General features: G+C 38.5%; 1 protein-coding gene across 1 annotated transcript in view; it reads left to right on the top strand.

Annotated features, from left to right (window-relative positions):
- The window catches only part of LOC121637794 (alpha-1,6-mannosylglycoprotein 6-beta-N-acetylglucosaminyltransferase B-like), a 189,433-nt gene that overhangs the window by 141,130 nt on the left and 22,626 nt on the right, over nt 1-25,677 (top strand). The window contains 1 exon segment of the mRNA XM_041982076.1: nt 21,266-21,397. Within this exon segment, the coding sequence (XP_041838010.1) occupies nt 21,266-21,397 (132 nt within the window).

Genomic DNA, 25,677 nt, shown 5'->3' with positions numbered 1-25,677 from the left:
CATAAAGCAAATGCAGGAAGCAGACTATAAAGTTAAGGGAAACACATGTACAATGCAGGGCGCTGTGGATAAATGCAACCAAAACATAGGTTAGGATGATGTCGGGAGAAATGACTCACAGTCAGACATGGAAAGACAAAGTTGAAGCTCTAAAAGAAATATGGTCAACTAAAGACTACTAGGATCTGATGCAGCTCCATGTCCTCTTATGTAGCGGAAACAGAAGTTTCCCTGCATTAACCAATAGATGAGCGTTTTTTTGTTTTTTTTTTTCTCTCTATGCTTTTCTTTAAATACTTCTTGATGCAGCGCCACCTCTGGTAAAGACAGGAATGTGTTGTATAAAAGGTCCGGTTCATTTGGCTGGTATCTTTAAAAGCAAACTTACACTGAAGAATGTTCAAACATTTAACTGAACTGAGTCCCAAATTGTACCAAGTCTAGCAGACTATTAGGTGTGAATCCACCCTAAGCTGGTTTGGAGGATGGAAATGCATCTGTAGAAGGATACTAAGGTTGAAACTACCAGGACGTCTAAAGGAAGGCCAAAGAGTAGATGTATTCTTGTAGTGAAAGAGGACCTGAAGTTAGTTGGTGTAAGAGAAGAGGATTCAGAGGATAAGACTAGATAGAGACAGATGACTTGCTGTGGTGACCCAAAACAAGAGATGAAGACTCTTCTCTTTTTCACTGATTACACATTGCAAACCTAACTTTGTGTCACAGCTTTTCATGCCAGTTTAAAGCAGACTGTGAAGCTGACCACAATGGAGAAAGGTAATGGAATAAAAGTATGTGCCAGATTTTCAAGTGATCTGGAAAACAGTCCAAACTGGATGTTTGGGTCTTGTTTCATGTACTCAAAAGGATTTGGGTAAGGCAGCCCCTTCCAGACCACAAGCAGCGTACACACCTCGAGGAAGCTGACAATCTGGTAGTGACTGGGTGCAATGAGAGACAGGTGTGACAGCAAGAGAGACTAGACTCCACCCAGGAGGAAGAACTCTGAATCTTCCCCAACTCACCTATGGCTCAGGACTGCTCCACATGACCACTACTATTTTTTTTAGTATATATTCAATTTTTTTATGTTTTTAAAATATCTGTTTGCTGTTTTTTAACCTATGCATATCTGAAATCACATAATCAACAACCAATTGATGAGCTCTGACAAAATTAGAAACAGGAATCCTGACTGTCAGAATGACAACAGACATGAAGTGAGTGGATGGTTATTAAGAAGTAAATGTCTGTTCTGGATCATTTATGAGTTACAGTAAAATGATCTAACAAGAAGAGAGAAGAATAGGAAACTCATTCATCCCTCCAGATTCTGGTGAGTTGGTGTAGCACCTGGTGGAGATGAAAAGGCACACTTAATGAAATAATAATGATGTGTAATTCCTTATTAATCCTGGAGGAAAACTCTCCCCTTGTTTGCTTTGCTGTGGCCAGATCAGCCCTGTTCGATATAAACTGTCCAACATATCAAAAATGCTAAAAGAATCTAGTTGTAGTCTTGTAAATAGTGACTCCACAAGATTCACAGTCTTTGTAAAATCTCAGTCTGAGACTAGGTACTTGTCTTTAGATGTGAGCTGATATTTTTCTAGAGGTTTTTCCAAATCTTTTAGTCTTCTGATGTAAGCCCAGCCTTTATTTAAAGCCTGGTACACACGTAACAATTTTAGCCAATGAAGCTAATTCATCATTCGTTTTACATCTTGTCTCTTTTCTAAACTCTCTCCAGCTATCTTTCTTTTCCTCACCTCCTCTCATAATGTGCTGTTGCATGTTAGCAAAGAATCAGTCCAAAACATCCAGTATTTTGTTGTCCAGTTGTTAGTATTGGTGCTGAAAAATTAAATGCATGCTTCACCTATGCCACAAAAGACAGAGCTCAACTTTGTTTGCTTGGCAAAGCTAAAGCTCTTCAACAAAGATGACAAGGCAGTGAACTTCATAAATCACCTGAAAAGATAAATGGAAATTATTTAAAATTCCATGGGGATCTCAGCAGTTTGCCAAGAACAGAGGAATATTGTGAATTCAGTCCAATTAAAGAGTGGACTGGGATCCTGCAAGTACCAAAGGCAACAAAGTCTCTGCAAAAATATATGCAAGGATTTGCATGCACACATATTTTCCTTTGTAAAAACTCTCTGTGATATTCTCAGTAATATTTATAAATCCATACAATTACTCACTTAGAAATAGGACACATTGTTAGCCTGGACTGCACCGACTATATCAATAAATTAATCTGTTTTAGTGAAGTTCTTGAAATCTCAGTATACTTGAAATAGTGACAATAAAGGAATCCTGAGTTAAATGTGCAGAGAAACTGTGACATCCAGACACTCTTTCTGAACGCTTTAAAGAGGCACTACAAAACTTTGGCTTATTTTTTTTAGACGCCACGGCTAATTCAGCATCCATCTTGCGTCCTACTTGTACTGTGAGCTCTCTCCAGACAGTAAAAGTCAGTCTCTATGTTGACTCTTGTCTTATCTCGTATTCCTTCTTTTTCTATCTACCTCAAATAACATCTTTGCATTCCTTTGGCATTTCAGTCACAGTGCACGTTCAGTCACACAAACCCAGTGTGTTGATATCCGCTTGTTGGCGTTTGACGTGGTGCGTAAAACGATGCCCAGCTACAGCGTCACGCGGTGTCCTGGAAGCAAAGGTTGTGAAGTGCAGTTTCTCAACCATGGGACTCTGCTGGGCAGTGCATAGCAGATGTTGCTATGCCATCAAACACGTCCAAAAAGCAGAATTTTAAGGTCAGAAAGTTATGTATTGCATCATTAAAGTGTCTTAGTTGGTGCTACACTAGAAACCTGCCTGGTGTGATAGATCTGGGCCTCTATCTCTTTGGTGCTTAAGGCTTGCTCCTGTACTACCATGATTTTATATATTGTAAAAACATATTTTTATTGTTCTTGATGTGGACGACCTTTAGCTCGATGAATACTCTAGCACAATGTTACTGGTGTTGTGACTGACGGCTGATGATGCAGATGAAAAGACCTGAATCCTTTCTTTGGGTAAAATAAATAATGAACCCTGGCTTGAAAGATTATGAACCACATGATGATTTTTAATTAGCTCTTCGTGTGATGGTGCATGGCCATTACTGAAAAATGAGCATGCAGCACCTGCAGTGCAAGCACATACTCATAACTGTTTATGTTGAGAAAGTGAGCATTCATGCATAAAAATAAAATAAAAATAGATACATCATCAATTATGTGTATAAAAGAACATCTGGGAGAGAAACTGAATACCGTGCACAGGATTTTTATCCATCCGTTTCACGTTTACCAGCAATTCATTATGCAGATTAACGGCCTCTATCTGTGTTGTGGGTCAGTGTCAACTCTACTCTCTATGCACTCATTACAACATTTCATGTCATCTTTAAAACTTGCAGCACACTGAGTTAAATTGAAATCAGGCACACCAATTAATCACGTCTGTGCCGAGCACCACTAAAATGAGGTCAGAAACTTCTTATTTCCCACGTTTTCCTTTGACAAGCCTGACAGCACTTCTTAGTGATACCGGAGCCCTTGTTGTCTCTGCTTTGTTGAAGAGAGCGACTGATATGAGCAAAGTCAAGCATAATTGGGTTGTGGTACTCACATACTCTATTTCATAAGATGCCCTTGAAGCTGTTGAGAGTTGACATGAGAACACAACACATTATGCTCAGTGATGCCATCAGTGTCTGAGCTTCATAAAGGCTTCAAAGGGCCGTGCTGTCAAAGCCAGTCTCAAACTGATGTCAACACCTGATATTTCGGAGCCTTCTGCTGGAGAAAAGTGGCCCAGTTTTAGGCAGCCAGCCTTGAAATTAGACTGAGGAGCAGTGTTGATTTCACTAAATCCAAATAGATTGCTGTTTCTTTCCTCACTTTTGCATTGGTTTGTGATTTTCAGATTTGTGTCTTGTCTGTGTTCTCTCTCGCTCCTTCTCCACTTTATGTAGGAAATTTCAGGTGATGTTCGAATGTAAAAGCAGATGATCAGACATAACTCACTGACAGCTCTCTTTGTTAAAGTTTGTTTCCAGTTTGTTTCCAGACAAGCATTGTGTTTCTCCTCCATTAGTCTGATTAAGTGTCAATAACACTTCTGTCTCAAAGAAACTTGCAAAAACCCATCAAGCCTGACGATATATTAAACATAATACATGACATACATCACCCTAAATTTACTTTTTGAACTAATTATTTCTTAAACAACAAAAAAACTTTGAGACAAATCTGCTTTCTTCTTAGTCACAGCAAACAATGATCCATTCAGAGGTTGAAGCTTATTAATTGAAACATTGACAGTAAAAAAAAAAAATATATATATATACATATATATATATATATATATATATATATATATATATATATATATATATATATATATATATATATATATATATATATGTATATATATATATATATATATATACTCGTGAGCTGATCAGTGAGAGCAAAACCTGACCAGCTGCTGTACAGCAGATTAGCTGAGCAACAACGTAGATTATGCGTAGAAAAATGTATGGATCCTGACTGATTCAGTCTCTGATAAAACCATGAATCATTTATCAACTATCAGTCAGTTCAGTTAATTCCTGCCTAATTATTGTGTGTGGGAAGTAAAGGAAGCTTTTATTTTTGCATCAACACTGTTTCATCTAATTAGTGTAGAAAGAAACCTGAGAAGAATCATGGTAGTGACTCAGATGGGCATAAGTTATATATTTAATCCATAAAAGGCAATATTCAGAAGAAACTGCTTAAATTGTACACTCAGATTGGACTGGATTTGTTTCCTTTAGCTTTAATTTTTAGTGGGATAGATTCAACAAAGTGTTAAAAACTTTCCTCAAAGATTTTGCTCCATATTGACATGACAGCATCACACAGTTGCTGCAGGTTTGTTGGCTGCACATCCATGATGAGAATCTCCCGTTCCTCTATTGGATGGAGATCTGGTGACTGTAGAAGCCGTTGGAGTCCAGGGAACTCACTGTCATGTTCAAGAAAGCAGGTGGAGATGATCTGAGCTTTGTGACATGGTGAATTATGCTTCTGGAAGTAGCCATCAAAAGATGCTACACAGTGGTCATAAAGGGATGGACATGGTCAGCAACAATACTCAGGAAGGCTGTGGTGGTTAAACCAGGACACGTTGGTACTAAGGGGCCATGAAAATATACACACCAGCAGCCTGAACCCTTGATAGAGATGGATTGATGTTGCTTTGATGTTGCTTATACCAAATTCTGAGCCTACCATCTCAATGTGGAGCTGAAACGGAGACTCATCAGACCAAACAACGTTTCTCCATCTTCTATTGTCCAGTGTTGGTGAGTGTGTGTGAATTGTAACCTCAGTTTCCTGTTCTTAGCTGACAGGAGGCAGCCGGTGTGTCTTCTGCTGCTGTAGCCCATCTGCTTCAAGGTTGGATGCGTTGTGTGTTTAGAGATGCTATTCTGCATACTTTGGTTGGAACCAGTGCTTTTTTGACTTCCTGTTGCTTTTCTATCACCTCCAACCAGTCTGCCCATTCTCCCCTGTCCTCTGACATCAACAACACATTCTGGTCCAGACAACTGCTGCTCACTGGGGATTTTCTCTTCTTCAGACCATCCTCTGTAAACCTTGGAGATGGTTGTGCTTGAAAATTGCACTAGATCAGCAGTTTCTTAAATAGTCTGAACAACAACCACACCACTTTCAAGTCTTTTAAATCTCCTTTCTCCCTCATTCTGATGCTCAGTTTGAACTTCAGGAAGTCGTCTTGACCATGTCTACACGACTAGATGTGTTGAGCTGCCACTATGTGATTGGCTGGTTAGATTTTTGTGTTAATAAGCAGTTAAACTAGTGGAAAGTCTTGCTTAAACAGAAAATCTTTATGACCAGCGGTTAACTTGTCAGTTTTGGCCAAATAAGTCAAGCTCAAGCAACAGCTGTGTGCTGTCATCTAAAATGGATGAAGTGAGATATCATTGGTTTAGCATGTGTCTTTAGCTATGTTTTCTCTGCTGAAGAAGCTGAAGTTATTATATCTCTGACCATTTGCCTTCTGTGCATGCTGCTTAGCTGGAAGCATAGGCTTTCATGTGTTTGTTGCAGTATTTGGTATTTAAGCTCATGCTATGTTTAAAGTTGTTTAAACGTTTTGCTGTTTTTGGATTTTTTTTTTTTTTTTTTTTTTTTTTGCATGCTGAGAGACTTTTTGCAGGTATCCAGCAAACAGTTTTTTGTCATTATTTGACCACCCATAACTATCCAAAAACCACATGCATCAACAAAAGGAAATTAAAAGTTTGGTGTATGGTTGCAGTGGTTGTTATGATTTAAAACCTGCTCTAAACTACACTAGAACCACCTCTGGGTCACCATTACTGACTAAGTATGATAAATAGTGATGCTGCTGCTCTTTATGTTGCACTTATAGAAATTTATAAATGCAAGGAATCAAATCTTAATGCTATACATTCATTTTAAAACAATATAAAAATGGTTTCAACTTCAACACCTGCTGCAAATTTCCAGTCTATTGAAATATATTGGAAAAAATATTAAGCTTAAATCCAAAGAAATTACAAGCTTGTTGTGTTGCACAGGGTGACATTAGAAAGATTTATTATATGGGGAGTGCATGCACACAAAATATCATGACAATCCTTCCCTTTTTTTTTTTTTTTTTTTAACTGTGCAGACATTCATATAGAACTTATCTCATGCTGGCGAGTAACTGTGATCATGGTTAAAAGAAAACAAGAATAGTTATTGCTAGAAAGCATAGAGCATCTGCATCAAAGCCTGGATTGCCCGTGGAGAGTTTTCAGATTCATAACAGCAGCACTTTCTATCTTTTTTTTTTTAAACTACTGATAGTAGCGCTGCGTGTGGTTGTTCCAGTATTTCTTCATCTCTCTGCCACTGCTTCATTTTACTCTCATTATCTTTACCAGGCTGATACATGAGGCATGGCTGCTCTTATTGTCTTATCAGCTCCAGTTTCGAGTGTGAACTGAAACTCAGTTCAAGCAGCTGAGTGCAGCCTCAGAGGGTTGATGGTCTGTAACACACATCAATAAAAATTAGTTGTCATTTTGTGCTCTGCCCCGTCAGTGGGGTAATACTAATGAGTTCACTTATATGCTGTGTGTGTCTGAATGTGTGGTGGGATGTGAAATGGCACTTGAATCAACACATCTGCTTGATTTAAGATGGTCTGCAGGCGTGAGCTTTTCTTCCTCCACATTCATCCGTATGCGTGTGTTCACTTCACACTTGAGTAAAAGGCATCTGCTGCATCACTTGACTGACACTCGGCTTCTGTTTTATTTCTTCCTGAAAGCCGGAGGCAGGTTGCAAAGTGGATTTATCTGATGTGCAGCATGTGTGAGAGCATAATGATATATATACATCTGCCACAGTATTTACACACCCTTATCCAAGTGTACGCGTTGTCGTACGTTTGTGTGTGTTGAATGGTGGGTGTGCACTTTCAATTTCCTTGACTTCCCCCCTCGCAGCCAATGCCAACTCTTATTCTTCTTGATTTATTGGGATTAGATCAGAAGTTGCTGATGAAGGGAAAAGAGCAGGTTGGCTGACGTTTTGGGAGACAAAGCTTGAGCAGGCTTTATTTGGAAAAAGGTTGTATACTCAGTAAATGTGTTTATTTGTCTATAGCATTTTTCTTGCAGGCTCGCTGCTTCCTTGCAGAGATTTTCCCCTCTATCAACCTCTTGCAACAAACTCGACCCTTATTTTTTCCACCTTGCTGCCCCCCCTCTTTGATTCACCTTATCTCCTCGTCAGAGCGTTTTATGATTTCTGACATGGGTGTTTTATTTTTTCCTTTTCCGTCTTTCATCTCTGATTCATCCCTCCTTCTGCCATGTGTTCTCTCCCTCTCCTGGGTGCATGGTGTTTCTGATGCCTCGCGGCACCCTTATCTTGTGCACTCTGCCTTGGCTGATAACTGGGGCCTGTCAGCTGCTTCTTGCAATGCCGTTTATGACTGTGTGTTTTTGTGCACATGAGTACTTGTGTGTGAAAGACTGCACTGAATCGTGTTTGGATATCTACTTAATTTGCCGGCATCTGTATCTTTCTGCCCCCCTCTTGCAGGCCGTGTGTTTGTGGCTGCATGTATCTTTGTGTGCATGTGTGTGTGTGTGTGTGTGTGTGTGTGTGTGTGTGTGTGTGTGTGTGTGTGTGTGTGTGTGTGTGTGTGTGTGTGTGTGTGTGTGTGTGTGTGTGTGCAAAATAAGAGACTTTGCCAACTTGCACACAGATTACCATCCCCCTGGTAGTAATCAGAGGCAAATGTGGAAACAGATGATTACATGGATGTTTGGATGATTAGAGTTTGTGCATGTGTCCAACTATCATTTGATTGACCTGAAAAATAAAGAGCATGCTGATTTACAACAGTGTATTTTTTAATGTTTCACTTAAACACTATCATATAAAGACACACAAACGGTGGGTTGGCATTTAGCAATAAGCAAAAATTAAACTCCCTGATTAACGTAGAAAATGTTCAGGAAACTTTATCAGAATCGGACATGTTAATGTTTTGCTCTAGTGTTTACTTTAATGAGTTATTAGAAGAATGCATTAATTGCATCCTTACCACAGAGAAGTCAAGGAAATCAGAAGTTGCCAAAGTTTATGTGATAGTGGAGGACCTATCATGCTTTAGGCTTTTGTTACAGCCAGTATAGGAGCAACTGACCAGTGGAGCTAATAATGGTTCAAATTAAATATTAGCTCATTCTATTTAACAATAGTTATCATTATTTAAAAAGACCACAAAAGAGAAGTGCATGTAAGAAATCAAGTCATTTCAAAATATGAGAAGCATTTTATAAAAAAAATTGGGAAAAAATTCAGAATAATAAGTGTAAAGACTCTTATCAGTTTAGGAAACCTAGTTATTCTTTTATTTATTGTCATATTTTAAGACTATAAAATGGGGATGGAAAAGAGAACTGATCTGGATGTTAAAGATATTCATGTTTTGGAAATCATATCATGTTTCATATAAGTGAAAAGATCATCATTTTTATATGTTATAAAATATTTTTTCCATGAGAAGATACACTCGCATCCATACAGTGCAGCACTTGTCATCGCTCCAGCCGGCCCCATTGTTTTCTTACTGCTGACCCTCTAACCTTCTGTCAGCCAGGGTTAGTGGGGATGACATTCGATGACAACACTGATTGGCATGCCCTTAAAAATACAGTGACATGCAGAGAAATACACGCATACAAACAAGCTTGGAAAGCTGTCCTTACTAGGTCACTGCATTACAGTCCATAACCCAAACCCAAAACCTGCGTAATCTTTATTTTAAAGGTGCAGCATGGAACAAAATCAAAGGTCAGCAACAGAAAAAGTAAAAATACAATTATACCATACCATTTTCTATTGGTATCTAATCATTTGACTAAAATAACTTGTGTTTTTATTCACTTAGAGCGAGCCATGTGTATATATAGTTTGTAGTGGGTCCACATTTTTGGGTCACCATTTTTACTATGGTGTCTCTGTATGGACAAACATCTCTGAAGTGAGACCCCTCTGAGCTTTAAACACTTTAAACAGTATGAGCTTTGTTTAATAGGTGCCAAGTAACACCTTAAAAGACACATTAAATAAGACAATAAACATCTACTATCATTTGAAGTAGTTACCTATATTGTAGTCATTGCTGCACCTGATACCACTGGATCCAGCCACAGATAAGTCTGGAAGAATTTTGGTCATTGATGGCCACCATTCATTAATAACTGTGCTTGGCATTTGAAGTTATTTTAATGCCTATCTTTACCACTACATGTCAGTAATTCTTACACATTGTACCTTTAATTTAATATAATTCACACCTTAGCCTAGAGAACCACAGAAACCGCATTTTGCTGCATTTAGATGGAGTATTGCTCCCAAAAGGACGGAATTACCCTAGAGAGAAAGCAAAAACAAACAAGAAAATAAATAAAATCCAAAAAAAAAAAAAAAAAAAAGTTTGTTCGTTCCTTCCTTCGTTCATTCATTCATTCATTCATTCATTAATTCATTCATTCATTCATTTATTCATTCATTCATTCATTCATTTTTTCCTATAGTTCAGTTCAGGGTTGCAGGGAAGCTGGAGCCTATCCCAGCAATTAGCAGGCGAGAGGCAGGTTCACCCTGGACAGGTCACCAGCCCATCGCAGAGCTGCACTATGTTTCATTTACTTTCATTTTCTTCTTCCACTTTATCCAATTCTGCGTCATGGGGGAACTGAGCCATCACATGACTGAACAAAGAGAGACTCATGTATCAATAAGTACACAGTAATTAGAGCAGGATTAAAACAGAATGAAATATTTCCAGGTTTAGAAACCACTTGACCAAAACACACACACATAACACATGCACACACACACCCACACACTCATACAGAATACAGCGTATTGGAGCTGTAGACAAACTGACAGACATAAGCTCTGCAAAAGCAATACACTGTGTTGTTGCTCAGTTTGTGCCTTTGCTCATCTAATAATATCCTGCAGAATTGGTCCTCAGGATCAATACAAGCATTTGGTATTGAACAGAATAATTACAGAACACCATGCACAGAAAAACACATATGAAAAATACATTCACATATATTCAGAATTCAACTGATGGAGAATGAAGGCAGGTGGATTCTCAAATGTAAAGTAAGTCACCATTAAACAGCCTGGTTTGGACGGAATATCGTGGATTTTAATATTACTAAATGTATGTATGTGTATGTGAATGTAAACATTTATTAAGAGATTTATTTTCAGCATCAAAGAGGAGCCAAAATTTCTCACATAAAACACAAACATGTTTGAGTTACAAGTAGAGGTCTGGGATAAACAGTTCAAGCATGGAGATGGAGACAGGGTTATTTTTTCTTACAAAACTTAAATTTTATCAAGAAAACTTCTTCTCCTTTGTCTTAAACGTATACTTTCATCCTTGATACTCAGACATTACTGCCTTCGTGAAGTATTTAGGAGAATTGGACAGTGCTGCATCACTGTCAGTATGCGGCGCACCATCAACAAATACAAGAACACTTTAAGGATAAACTTATTATAAGACAGGGCAGCTTCATTAACTGCACTCATTTAAAATAGGCACTGTGATGGACAAGTAACCTGTCCAGGGTGTAGCCCAACTTGCCCTCTATTACAGCTGGTATACACAGCTGATAGATGGACAAATAAATAGATTACATGGATTAAAAATAAGCCTTGTAGCTTATATTAGTACAAGGCCACGTATATTTGCATTGCTCTTCTATTTCCTTCCTTCATATCCTCAAATGTCATGTCTTTTCAGTGCCTCCTCTATGTGTGTGTCTATGTGTGTATGCGTGTCCTTATTCAGGCATGTCTTCATTCAAAGGGCTTCTTGACTAGATGCCAGACAGCTGACAAGAGAACTGTGGGTAATTAGGCTACAGTGTAGTCCTTCATGACACCGGATGATGTCTGGGATGGCTGCCATCTTCTGTGTATATGAGTATGTGAGCATTTATATAACTTAAGTCTGTTCATGTATTTTTCTCTTGTCATTCATAAATGTTTTAATGGGCATTATGCTGTTAGATAGCATAATAAAGACGCCTTCAGTCAACAAGGTAAAAAAGGCATTTTTTTGTTCATTAATTTGGTTAGAGTACTTCTTTTTTTTTAACACAATTATTTGAGAATCAAGTGTTTACTTTTAACAACCTGCATTTGAAAAACAGTTTGTTTGTTTTCAGAGGCACAACTCCAACGCAGAATTTAACATTTAGCTGTTAGTCAACCTGGTAGTCACCAGTACGATGGACTGGTGACCTGTCCAGGGTGTACCCTGCCTTTCACCTGATGCTGGGATAGGCTCCAGCTTACCCACAACCTGTAAGGGACAGAGCAGTACAGAGAATGAATGAATGAATGAATGGATGAAAGAACGAACGAACGAACGAACGAACGAACCTAATAGCAACCACGCAAAGAAAACTTGTCTATATTAAGCTCTGCATTGACTGTATTTCAGTCTAAAGCTGGTTAACTATGGAGGGGAAGACGTGCCAGGATTAAATACATAAACACAGCACTAAATAATTTACATGAAATTGGAAATAAATGCTTTAACAAACATAAAAATATATAATTAATTAAATTGAAATATATTTCATTTTATGTACAAATACTGTATTTATATATTTTAAAGTATTTAGTTAATAAATTCATAGTGCCCATGCTGCAGTGCATTGTGCCAGCCTAAACGATCAAACCTGGTGGGCGGGGCCTATGTGTTAGGTGGACTTTTTTGTAGACCGTAAATTGAATTAAATAAATTATTTATGTATAAATAAATCTTTAAACTGCTATTAATAATGTGAATAATTGCTGACAAAATTAAGTAATGATTTGATTCATTATATTTGTATTTATTTCCAGTGTTACTTAATTAATGATACATTTAATTAGTTATTGATAAATTTATTTAATTACTTATTTTTTAAATCACACCATAAATGGCAAATTTCAGAGAGAAAAAATAGTTAAAGAACACCAGTGGTGTACTGCCGCACTTTGAATTACATCTGATATATGTTTGAAGTTGAGAGGAGATAAAGATGAGCTTATTTCTAATCTGACCTGTTAGTGACTCATGTAGAAATCCCCGGCTAATCTGGACCTTTGCCCCCAAAGCAAAACATAAAATGTTGCTTTTTTATTTATTTATTTTTTCTGAGTGAGTTAGTGGTGACTCCAGACTCCCAAATATACATATGCTTTTATGCATAGAAAAAGTTTTTTTCTTTCTTTTAACATACTGTGTCCCCTTTAAAGGGCAAATTTAATGAACAGCTGCTTCAATGGAGCTGCAAAGAAATTTACCACCCAGGTGTCGGTGTTCGCTGTAGTTTCATCAGTAAAAATGTCCTTCAATGTTCCTGAACAAAAGAGAGATAAAATGCAAAATTTTCAAGAACGAATAAATCATTCTGTGTCTGGATGAATAACTGCCAAAGGAGCAGGATTAGCGGAAAAGAATGAAACCGACTGCTTGTGGGAAATGAAGAACCAGGGAGGTAATTGCGCTCTGTCGTGCTGCTGTTTTCTCGGCTGCTGCATTACAGTCCACCGTTATTTTTTTCTCCAGTCTTTCTTTCCTTTTTATATCTGCTGTTCTTGTAAATTATAGCCAACATTATTTCAGTTATCTAATCCCTTTCTCACTGGCCCCATTGTCAATGACACTTATGTTCCCACAAACTAAATGAATAACCACATATGATATATTACCAAAAAAAGCATCAGTTGATGGAGAAATATGATCTGCAGCCACATCATTAAAATCACTGACAAGTTAAAGGACCACATTAGTTATCAGTTATAAGTTCTGCAGGCAAAGTTTTGCATTTTGCACTCGGGAATGTTGCTTGACGTGAACCACCATCCAAACTTTGGTGCAGACCAACCAATAGGTCAAAGGAACCTTCCAGGTGGCAGCAACCATCCCCATCAAATCAATGTGTCATGTCACACTAAGCAACAGAGTAACACAAGCAGTAGCGTTTGTCAGATCGGAACAGAACAAGATGGAACTACTGTTATGTTGTGCAAAGCCAACTGTATTCTTATCATAATTGTGTGCTTCCAGTCTGTTTATTTCAGTGGAAAAGAAAAAAAATGCCATTCAGTTTTGAAAAATGCATTTAAATATAAATACAGCTTTTAAAGTAACACTACACAACTTTTTGACCTAAAAACTGCTTGAACCCGTATGTGTAATTTATTTTCATATTGCAGTTTGTAAATACCGAAGAGTTGTTAGCAAGGACAACTTAGCACCAGCACTGAACCAGAACTGGAACTCCTCCCAGCGTTTACCATTGAGACGAACATTTTGAGGTATTCTGATTAGTTTTATCAAGTAAGATCTTCCCCTGACAGAACAGATAAAAATGTTTATGCTTATCTGAATCCCCTGCGGTTATCACAATACACCCAAAGCCACGAAATTAATGTGCAGCTGTGAGCTCTGATTGCAAATTTCTATTTCTCCACGTTTTTTCTTTTTTCTTTTCAGGTTTGAGACCTACTGCTTATCAATTATTTGTGAGGGCTGTTTGGAAACCTGCTAACTAAAAATACTGTGCTGAAACTATATCCTAAAAGCATCATTTCTTTATTTGCAGCACACAAACAGTTTATATTGTCTCCATCTGTCACTGCACTGAGAACCAGTCAAGATAGATCAAACCAAAGCTCTTTATAATTAAGACTATAACACATAACTATGTATATGTGTTATTAAACCTGCTCTAAAATGGTCTCACCTTCAGCTCTAATAAATGTTATGCACCAGCATTTTAAAGATAGTAGTGTCATCAGACTCTGCACTTAATGCACCAGTTTTTGCAAAAATCCAGTTGCATTGTATTACGAGATAAAGCCTGCTCCTATTAAAGAGACCTCCAGGGTGGAAAGAATTGCCAAATCAGAGGCTTTGAAGACACCCTCATACAGCGAGATATAGCATGATGTAAAAATGTCCAACTTTTATAATAAGTCTAAATAGTGCTGTTAAAGGCTCACTGCAGCCAGTCACCACTGAAATGTGATTGGCTCTTGTTGAATAGGTTTTTTTGAATAGGCCTCAACATCTGTGAGATTCGTCCATTATCTATAATGTTGAAAGCAGCCGTTGTATCTTTAATGGAGACAGAACCAATTAGGGGTGCCACGCTCTAGGCTGAGTGCAGGCTTGAAATCATGCTTTTTCATAATGTGTTTCAGGGCTTCAAATCGCAACTTAGTGGTGTGATTCCTAAAATGCTCAAATGGGGGAGATTTTATAGAAACTCAGTGATGATGGTGTCTTCTGTATTGGTTGCAGGGTAAGAACCATAAAACTAAGAGACCCCTCAGACCAACCCAGTATAAAGCGTTTATACTGCAGAGAGTATTTGAAATTTATAAAAGAAAAAATAAAGAACAAATTCTTTTGTAGCAGATTCACAAAATTTTGCATTGTATTTACATTTTCTGTGACACATTTACTCTGGAGAAAGAAAGACATTTCAGGATTATGTTTTATACCCAAGTAAGAATAATGCAGTAATGTGCTGTCATCTAAACTCACCGGCCACTTTATCATGTCATTGTAACTCATTACATTTAGTCATGCAGACATCGTCAATACGAATCGTTGAATTCCAAAGTGAGCATCAGAATGAGGAAGAAAGGGAATCTAAGTGGCTTTGAATGTGGCATGGTTGTTGGTCTGAGTATTTCAGAAACTGCTTATCAGTTGGGATTTTCACACATAGCCATCTCTAGGGTTTACAGAGGATGGTCTGAAGAAGAGAAAATATCCAGTGAGCAGCAGTTGTCAGGACCAGAATGTCTTGTTGATGTCAGAGGTCAGAGGAGAATGGGCAGACTGGTTAGAGATATAAAAATGTAATAAGAACTCAAATAAGTGCTGGTATTAACCAAGCCTTGCAGAACAACATCTCTGAACATACAACACGTCCAACCTTGAAGCAGATGGGCTACAGCAGCAGAAAACCACACCGGGTGTCACTCCTGCCAGCTAAAAACAGGAAACTGAGGCTACAATTTACACAGGCTGTGTCCGAATGTGCACCCTACTCCCTACATAGTGCCCTATATAGGGGTCACGCCATTTTGTAGGGATGTCCGAATGTCCACAGAGAAAAAAGTAGGGCACTCAAAATTACCCAGAATGCATCTTGAAAAGTAGTGAGCATCAATGGTCACTAGACGGGCCAATACAGACCACAATGCATTGCGGGCAGAAGCTCAACATGCCGCAAGGAGGCGAAAAAATTGAGCTGCACGAAATTACCTATAAGCAAACAAACAAAGAATAAAATACAACATAAGGAATAAAAATAAAAATATTTACACACAACTTTGGATTGGATTTGGAATGACATCTTGCCGCGGGTTATGGTTGCCATGGTGATGGTGGTAGTCACATGATTTGCTGCGACGAAAAAATAGGCAGCTTCGTGTCCGAATCGCCAAGAGAATGAGTCACTATGTAGTGTGCTATGTAGTGCAGCCCTATGTAGTGAACGAGGGGTTAGGGAGTAGGGTGCACATTCGGACACAGCCACAGACTCACCAAGACTGGACAATAGAAGATGGAAAAATGTTTCCTGAGTTTAGGCAGCTGGTGGTGTCATGTGTGGGGGATATTTTCATGGCCCACTTTAGGCTCCTTAGTACCAGTGTGGCCTGGTTTAACCACCACAGCCTACCTGAGTATCGTTGCTGACCATGTCCATGCCTTAATAACCACAGTGTAGCATCTTCTGATGGCTACTTCCAGCAGGATAATGCACCATGTCACAAAGCTCAGATCATCTCCACCTGCTTTCTAGAACATTACAATGAGTTCACTGGACTCCACAGTCACCAGATCTCAATCCAAAAGAGCAATTTTGGGATGTGGTGGAACAGGAGATTCTTATCATGGATGCAGCTGAAAAATATGCAGCAGCTATGAGATGCTGGCATGTCAATATGGAGCAAAATCTCTGAGGAATGTTTCCAACACCTTGTTGAATCTATGACATAAAGAATTACAGAAGTTTTAAAGGTAAAAGGGGTCTAACCTGGTACTAGCTCTAGGTGGCCCTAATAAAGTGATTAGTGTGTTTATGTGGTGATTTATTTCTTTTTTTCATTTATTTGGACCATAAAAAAAAATTAGCAAAGGCTAGACTGCAGCATATATATATATATATATATATATATATATATATATATATATATATATATATACTCCCCCCTATCTATCAGTAACAGCCACAGCCACCTTTGCTGCTTTACACCATTACAGTTTTCATTCTAGTTTGGGCACTACATGAAGCTATTTTATGTATGTTTCCATTCCTGTCTGATTGCAGTTTGCAGCTGCCAATAAAGTTCTTCAAAGTGCTGCCTTACTGTGCTATCAAATTACCCCACCCCTGGATAAGCCCCACAACCAAAGAAATTTCAGTGGAGACAAGGTAAAGCAATGTGAACTTCAGCAAGCATACAAATTGTATTACCTTCTCCATTAGTCTTTTGGCCCCATGTTTCAGAGATGTAAGAGCAGATAGACCACTTACAGGTCAAACATCCAATATCTGGTCTGTAAGCACTGATGGAGAGGGGCCCTCAGTCAATCGGTGAGTGCAAACAGTCAGCCAGGGGTGTAAAGCCACAAAGTGCTCAGAGGTAATGATAACTACATGAACTTCTGCTTTATAATATTGTAAAGTGCCAAGAGTAATGCATTTACAAAATGCATTTACAAACCAAGTTTTAAATAAAAGGCAAATCAACTATTTATTCAGGTTAATCAGGCTCATTTATTTTACAAATAATGAAGCAAGTCAAGAGATTTTAATACATGTTTTGTATTAATTAATTAAATTACCTATCAGTTGTTTAAATGAAGTGGAAAAATAGCTCCATCTGAGTAATCTCTATCATTAATATTCTGTTGTTGTATTTATATTCGCTTTTTAAACCTGAAATCCCCAAATGGGAACTTTGAGAACAGTCTGTACTAAAACCTCCCTCATTTTGTTCTGCTTCACTTTATCAGGCTCTTCAGAGATAATGTTCACATATTATGCTATGATCTGATAGAGGTTTAGAGCTACAGCTGCATCATGCCAAAGAGATATTTTTATCCTGAAAGTGTTTTCTTTTTTAGGTGAGCATTAAAACCTCTTTCATTTCTGCTGTGTGTTATCGTAGTTTGTTCTTCACTACAACACACAACACAAATACTAATGTTAACACATCTTAGCAAATCTCACAAATATTCCCCTATTTGTAACAAATATTAATTTCATTATGGATATAAAATTTTCTAATAAAGGCCTAAAACTTTGCATATGGCTGAAAGGGTTAATGCAGAACTGATAGTTTGATGTTAAAGCATAGCGTAGCTGTCACAGGCAATTTCATGCACTGAATATTTTTACTTTTGATATTTCAAGACTGACTGATTATATTTTGAGTGTTTGTTTAGTGTTTTCATATTTCTTTGACACTAAATAACATGGAAGGAGAATGAGCCCATTATCAGTGCAGAGATGCTAAAGGCCTAGACATAGAAGTCCAGCTCATGAACTGTTTGGTAAGGGCTCTTTAAGCATCACTGAAATGAAACCTAATTTCTTTCTGAAGTACGTTTATAAATAGGTGAAAGAAGCTCAAACAGTGCCACCAGATGGTGAAGCTTCTGAACTACTGGATGGGAATTAGCCATTTTGTGAATTCCTGCTCCAGTCTTTGTTTTGAAGCAGTATCAATGTTTTAAACACAAAATATGAAAATCTATTTTAGGCGAGTCAGGAAAAAAGGCTATAAAGGGAATAAATGAGCATGATATCATAGGGAACTAGAAGCACTCAGAGAGCCGACCTCCGGCAAGCCATTATTTTTGTGTTAGAAGCTGCTTTTTTTTCTTTTTTTTTTTTTTTTTTTTTTAACTTGTCCTGTCCAGCATCATAGCAAGCAAAATGATAATCTGGTTGCTGTATCGTGCTGAATAAATTTGCTCTGCCAAGGGGAGGCCTATGGGTAAGGCTCCTCTTGATAATATGATTAATTTATTTATTTATTTACTTTGAATCACGGAATCTATGTAATCTTGCTGGACCTGACCGGAGGGGACAGAAAAAGATGGAAAATAGCAAAAAGAGCAAAAGGGAAAGACGAAAGGAGACAAAAAGATCACAGACAGAAGGAAACGACCCTTCAATCCACACCATCACCAGACAACAAACTGTTACACCTGTACATGAACACACCAGAAAATTTCCTACAACTTTTACAAAAACAAAAACACACACACAGAAAAAACAGGGCTGCTAGTCATTAAGAGTTTTTAAATAATAACCAAATCAAAAAGACATAACAGCGACCAGATACTAACTCACAGGAAAAATAAAAAATTAATAATTATCACTTAGTATAAAAACCCACTGGACAACTCATTGACTGTGTCAGCATGCAGAGGATGAGAAACAAGGAGTGATCAGTGATGAAGAGTGGTGAGTGAGATCATGCAAATGCGACCACGCCTCCACGGAGGCCAGAGGCAGACCAGGGCCAGAGGCCCGGGCCCTCAGCAGCAGACCCGGAGCACCAACCCAAGCCACCCCACTACGAAGACGACTCCAGCCCCACCCAAAGGGCGGCAGAGGAGAGCCCCAGCAAGAGCCCCCCACGGTCCCGGGGCACAGGTCCCAGTGGGCCAAGATCAGCAGCCGCCGGCCCCGCCAGGGACCGGCCACCCAGGGCAGCCCAAGTGAAGGGCCCAGGGCCCCAGGAGCCCAGAGGCGGCTGCCCCACCCCCCAAAGGCAGAGGGCCCGCAACATGCCTAGGAGGACCAGGCCCCCCCAGATAGCCACCCGTCGTAGGCCAGCACACACCCCGATGTGTTAGAAGCTAATGGCAAATTTATCCTTATCTCCCCATGGGCTGGCGCAAACCTACGTCACCAGTGGTCCATGTTGTGGTGTCAAACTTGTTCTCTCCATCTGCTTTTGATAGAAAATTATCCATAATGTCATAGTTATATTGATTCCCTCTTGAAGAAGGCATGAGGCGATGCTAGTGGCAGTAGGACTGAATGAATGCCCTCATGTCTATTCACCGTTACAGGATGAGCTGCTAACAAGAAATACTGAGAACTTTACAAATACCATCAACAAACGTTTGTTATTGTCACTGTAACTTGACATTTGTGGTATTTTTGGCATCTATACAAAAAACAATCATAAGTTGTAAACAGTAATATCATAATAAATGTTTTACTCACCAGTCACAAAATGGTCTGAACAAATTTTGAATATTTTGAAGGACTCTAAGGTCGTCAGCATTACCGCGCTCGATAGCTGCTAGCCACTTATCACATCTTCTGGGTTTTTGTGTTTTTTTTTCGGTATTTTGAAGAACTTGTTGAACTTGAAGATCTCTTGTTGTCTGTAGAACAGCTATGTTTACGGGAGCAAACCACCAAGCAACTTTTTTTCATATTTAAAAGAAACTCTGCGGAAAAAAAAAACTAAATCTATGAGGATCCAATCCAACTTAGTTGATTTAACAGCCTTTGTTGACTGATGTTTACGGCTGTTTCCGCCTGCATTGCACCTGTAGACTCCTTTAAAAAATAACTGGATCCAGACTGTGACCTGGATCACCCCTGAAATTTAAACACTTGTTTCTTATTCTATTTCAGAGATTTCCTGAAAATTTTATCAAAATAATTCTAAAAAAAAACAGACAAATAAAATAAAAATAAATAATAATAATAATTAAAAAGAAGAAATAAACAAAGGCAGTGGTAGCCTAGTGGTTACAGGGTAGGTTCGGGTCTGTGGGACATATGTTCAAGTTCCCTGGCTGGCAGCTGTGGTGAACCACTGTGGGCCGCTGAGCCCTTAACCCCCACTGCTCCTAGTGTAATTAGGATGGGTTTAAATCCAGAGAAAGAATTGCCCATATTTGGAAACTGAAGAGCATCTATAGACAGAACTGTTAATGTGTTTCACACACATGATACACACATGTGTATCATCATATCATGATACACCTGACACATACAAACACAACGCATCATGAAAAACTCCTCCCAATAATTATCTGCTGTTGTTGCTCCTGTAATTCAGCAAATTATCACAGACTGAGCTTTTTTCATCCTGTTAGCCGAAGTCCTCCGTCCTGTCTTCTGGCTGGCTTCAGTATTTGATGATCAACAAAACCTTTTAACACTTAAGTCAAAAGAAGGTTTTAGCTTTAACTTCTATACAGTAACTGAAATTTGGGAATATGCTAAAGGTGTTAGGCATGGTTACTGGCTTATTATGGGAAATACTGGTGCAATTATCGTTTAGGCATACAGAGTTCAGATTAGTTCATGCTCCTTTCCTGCTTTACTGTAGCTCTGTTTTCATTCTGTTACTTTAACTGTCAGAGAACCCACTGCTCTCCCAGGTAACTCTACTTTATGTTCACCTTCCCAGTAGCAGAAAGCAAACCAAAAGGTTTTCTTTGTGTGTGAAAAAGATCTGTGGTTTGCAGTCTCTCAGCAATAAATCCTGTCTTGTCTTGTCAAGTTTCTCTTGCCTTTGTAATCTGAGTGTTTTGGCCCTGTGTGCTGCAGGTTCCTTGGCGTGCCCCCCGGCAGAGGTAGTTGCCCACTCACTGGCCCGTTGCCCTTTGACCTCATCTACACCGACTACCATGGCCTGCAGCAGATGAAGCAACACATGGGACTCTCACTGAGGAGGCACAAGTAAGTAGAAGTGTTAGCAAACAGTCAGTTAGCATGTTAGCCTTACTGTTTTCTCGCTGTATGTGTGTGCTGTGCTACCTGCATGTGCGTGTGTGTGTCTGTGTGTGTGTACGCCTGCAAACAAGTAGGTTTTAGGGTCATTTATAGATAAATTAATCTGTGTAATAAGACGCGCATGTCTCTGTCCAGATGTCTGTAACTCATTTAGCGTGTTAAAGTCACTAATTTTGTTTCACAAACACATTTTAGCACACACACACACACACACACACACCAATCCCCATCCAGTTAAAGACCTCGGCGTGCACAAATATAAAAAAAGAAAACATTTGGAAAGTTGTGATATAATTTACCAGCATGACTACCTGCAAACACACAAGCTGCTGCAGCACCATCTGTCATGCATCATTACTCTGCACAGCCAGAATAATAATAATAATAATAATTAAAATCAATACCACATGTAGTACAAGATTGGAGGCTTATGAGATACAAGCAGCTCAACATGCTTGCATACCGACGCACATGTGGTTATTACACCACACAAACACAACTAAAGATTGCTTCCAGTCATACCTTGTTTTAACAACTTATTCCTGCAGCTGGACTGTAGTCATATTCACACGGCCATCATGAAAGAGGAGGAAACAGGGAAAAAAAATTAAACTACTACATAAGAAAAAAATTGATTGGAATGAGAGTTTTTCCAAGCCTGTTGGTGCAAAAAAATGTTCTTAATAGCTTTTGGCATTGCTACAAAGATCCAACAACTTGGAAACTAGGCCATGACAGGAATGAGACGGAGGCAAGAAAATATAAAGAAGCACCAAAAAAAAAGGGAGTTAAATTGCCACAGTGCACTTGAAAAAAGAAAACATGGCAATACGAAGCCAAATTATCTTCAGAGGTCTTTCATGTTGTTGCCTCAGAAACAAATCAGATTGAAAGTCCAACTTCAGCCTGATTCTTTAGTCGATTTAAAAACAACCCCCCTCTCTGTCCCACTCTCGTGTATCCATGTCCAATAAACTGCTGTCTTAGTGTACACCGCTGTATGTCATGACAGCTCTTGATGTTTCTTGCTTTCTTTGTTTTTGCTCGCGGCATAAAAAATGCAGCAATAAAAGATAAGAAATAAAGAGGAGGATATTTGTGAGCGGGAGGCCTGCTGAAAGTGAAGCAGAAAGAGAGGAGCGTTGGGATGAGATAACAGTGTGTGTGGAGGTGTTAATAAAGGAGAGCAGAGACTGAAAGATACCACAAGAAAAAGGCCTAAAAGGTTTCTGGCTCCAACCTGACATTGCATATAAAGAGGTGCTCCATGTATTTTTAAAATCCAATTATTAGCCAGAGAAATGTGCTTCTGCTGGGCTGAGGAGCTATTTTCTCAGCACACAACCTGTTTAGCTGTTGCCTTCTTGTGATCATGTCTCACACACACACATACAATCCTACATTTCTACCAGACATTCAGCAGTCTGCATCTAATTGCTTGCTGAGTTCAGCAGTTATTTGCTCCGTTGTTACTGTGTGACCCTGATTTCTGCTTTCCATAACAGGATGTGGCTTCCAGTATTCACAAAGACTTTTGTTCACAAAGGTGCAGGGAAAGATTTTTTTAAAGAGCTGGATTACAAGTGGGGACAAGGAAAATTTATCTTCATTTTCATTAAAAATTGTGAAATTTATGATAAATAATGCAATTGTATTAATTAATTAAAGCAAGTAAAATAAATGTATTTCTATAGTCATGTAAAAAAGAAATGAAAGGTTGTGCATGTCATAAAAAATCACCTGATCTTTACCAGGTTTTAAAATGAGTTAATCATCAGATGGACACATGATATTACACAGTGTCATTATTTACTTCACAAAAATTAAGCGTAAATGCAGCGGCAGTGTGTGATCAATTAAATAAACCTCATAATTGTGTAGCTTCCTAAATTACTATTCTTTCTATGATTTTTTCATGTCTTTCATGTCAATGTGGAGGAAGTTTTCCTCTTCTTTACATTTTTACACATTATGTCACACATTTTCTGCCATGCTTTGGATCCTTATCTCACGTTTTACTCTAAAATTCTTGAGCATATAGAAGAGTTCATGACTGATTCAGATCAAGGTGTCCAGGTCCTGTGGCTGCATAATAGGCCCAAATCATCAGCCTTCCACCACCATGCTTTATATTTAGCAGGAGGTGTTGTTCAGTTAGACAACTCACAAGCTGATGAAAAAAACTTTATTAAGGCAAATGTTATTTTTTTATTATTTTTTTTTTTCATCAATTAAACATTGAATTGAATACTGAACAACAAAGAAGGATGCTTGCAGCTTACATAGACCACTTTTTTTTTTTTTTTTTTTTTTACAAATTTCAGTGGTTTTATATATATAAATATATATATATATATATATATATATATATATATATTTAAGAACAGATTAACAGATTTTTTAAGACTTTGTTGCACACCTCCACTTTTCTCCACATTCATCTACACCACAGACCCAGAGGACCAAGCTAGGTCAATGACATACCCACTCACCCCTCTCTTAGCCCCCATGGTGTGTTTCAAAGAATCATTAATCATACACTCTGAGCTCTGCCCCCCCATCAGTGCTTTAAATTGCCCGTGCTTTATGTTCCCACCAACATCCACATTTAGTCATTATTCCTGTATAACACAGCAGGGTCCTGTCTGGTGTGTTCTTGTGTGTGTGTGCGCGCATTGATAATCAGGGAGGGTGTATTGGTGCAAGCGTGCTGTTGTCAAAGATGCTGAAAGCAGAAAAGAGACTGTTCTAAATCATACCCACTCATCTGATAATTGGACCAGCATATTGATTTCCTCCAGATGCTGGATTTACGGGTCCAGTGGAGGTGGACTGGAGGGAGATATCCGGACAAATAAAATAAATAAATAAATAACAAATAAAACTATTTAGGCCTCAAACAACTGAAGTTGTACTAGTTATGGTAGATAAATGAGAGCTGGATGAGGGGATGTTGTCCATCTCTGCACTTTAAAAGACTCAAGTTAAAGTGTGTTTCATGTTAATAATAACACTTTCTCTTGTATTATTTTTCAAACGTAATGCTTTACATGCTAATTTGACTGGACTCTGTAAGAGCAAACGGCCTTTGTTTTGGCAAAGTGTTATGATAAATCTTTCAAATTAATTATCTCCTAATCACTGGGATTACTGTGTTTGATTAAGTTTAAATCTTTGGTACACACAGCAATTATTACAGCTTGTTATTTACATGACAACACCTATGGACATGTTTTAAGATTATAAACAAATGAAATTGCTCATTGAACAAATGCCTCATAGAAGAAAGCTAACATGAAATTTAAAATTGACTATGTGATTTCATTAGACTTAGACTTAAAAACTTGTTTCCTCATAGCTGCAACACTTATTTTTTCCATTTAAAAGCTAAGCAATCAAAAGAGAAAGACAGCAGCTTCAGCACCGACTGCAGGAAACGTCCTTTAATGATGCTGCTGAGGCAGATCTTGCAGCTCGCGTTATCACGGTGTTTGGTGTTCTTGTCGGAGAGTTTAAGATGAATATTTTGTTGACAGCTTGCAGGATAACAAGCAAAGGTCTTTTAAAATTGGGACGGAGCCACTTTAATCAGACAATGTGTAAAGTGAAAGTTACGGGAAAGTTTAGTGTGTGACATTGAGATATGTGTGATGTATGTGTGGTGTTTGCATAGCTGACCAGCACTTATTTAAATCAAGCTGTAAACAAACACAGAGATATGACTCTCTATCTATCTGTCCACTTTTATAAATGCTCCCCAACCACTGCCTTCTTTATCAGCCGCTTGCCTCCAAACAGTCACTATGACCTTCCATTTTCTTCCTGATACACATTGTATTGTGATGTAGAAAATCAGTCAGAGTGCATCAACGCTGAGCCTTAGGAAACGTCCTGAGTTAGGAGTGTTGCTGTTGGTAGAATAGACTTAATTTACTCACCATTTACTCACTGCATCAGGTAAAACACAATGACAAATGGCTCAAAATCAAAGTTCAAAGTCATTTTTTTCGTCTGATGGAATCTGTGTTGGTACAACTCCCCACAGCACATCCAAAGACTGCAGGTGAGCACGCATCCCCCCCCCTGCCATATTTTCTTGTTGAGCCTTGCTGAGCAGCTGTTTAACCCAGATTAGCCCCTTACTCTGATCTTCCAATAGATATTCAGCTCAGCTACTCCACTGATCCCCATCTTCCTCCACTCTTTTTTTTTCCCATCCCTTGGGG

This window comes from Melanotaenia boesemani, chromosome 4, assembly GCF_017639745.1.
Source record: "Melanotaenia boesemani isolate fMelBoe1 chromosome 4, fMelBoe1.pri, whole genome shotgun sequence".
In the NCBI taxonomy this organism is placed as follows: Eukaryota; Metazoa; Chordata; class Actinopteri; order Atheriniformes; family Melanotaeniidae; genus Melanotaenia; species Melanotaenia boesemani.
The sequence above is the reverse complement of the archived record's forward strand: the minus strand, read 5'-3'. Positions and strand labels throughout refer to the sequence as shown.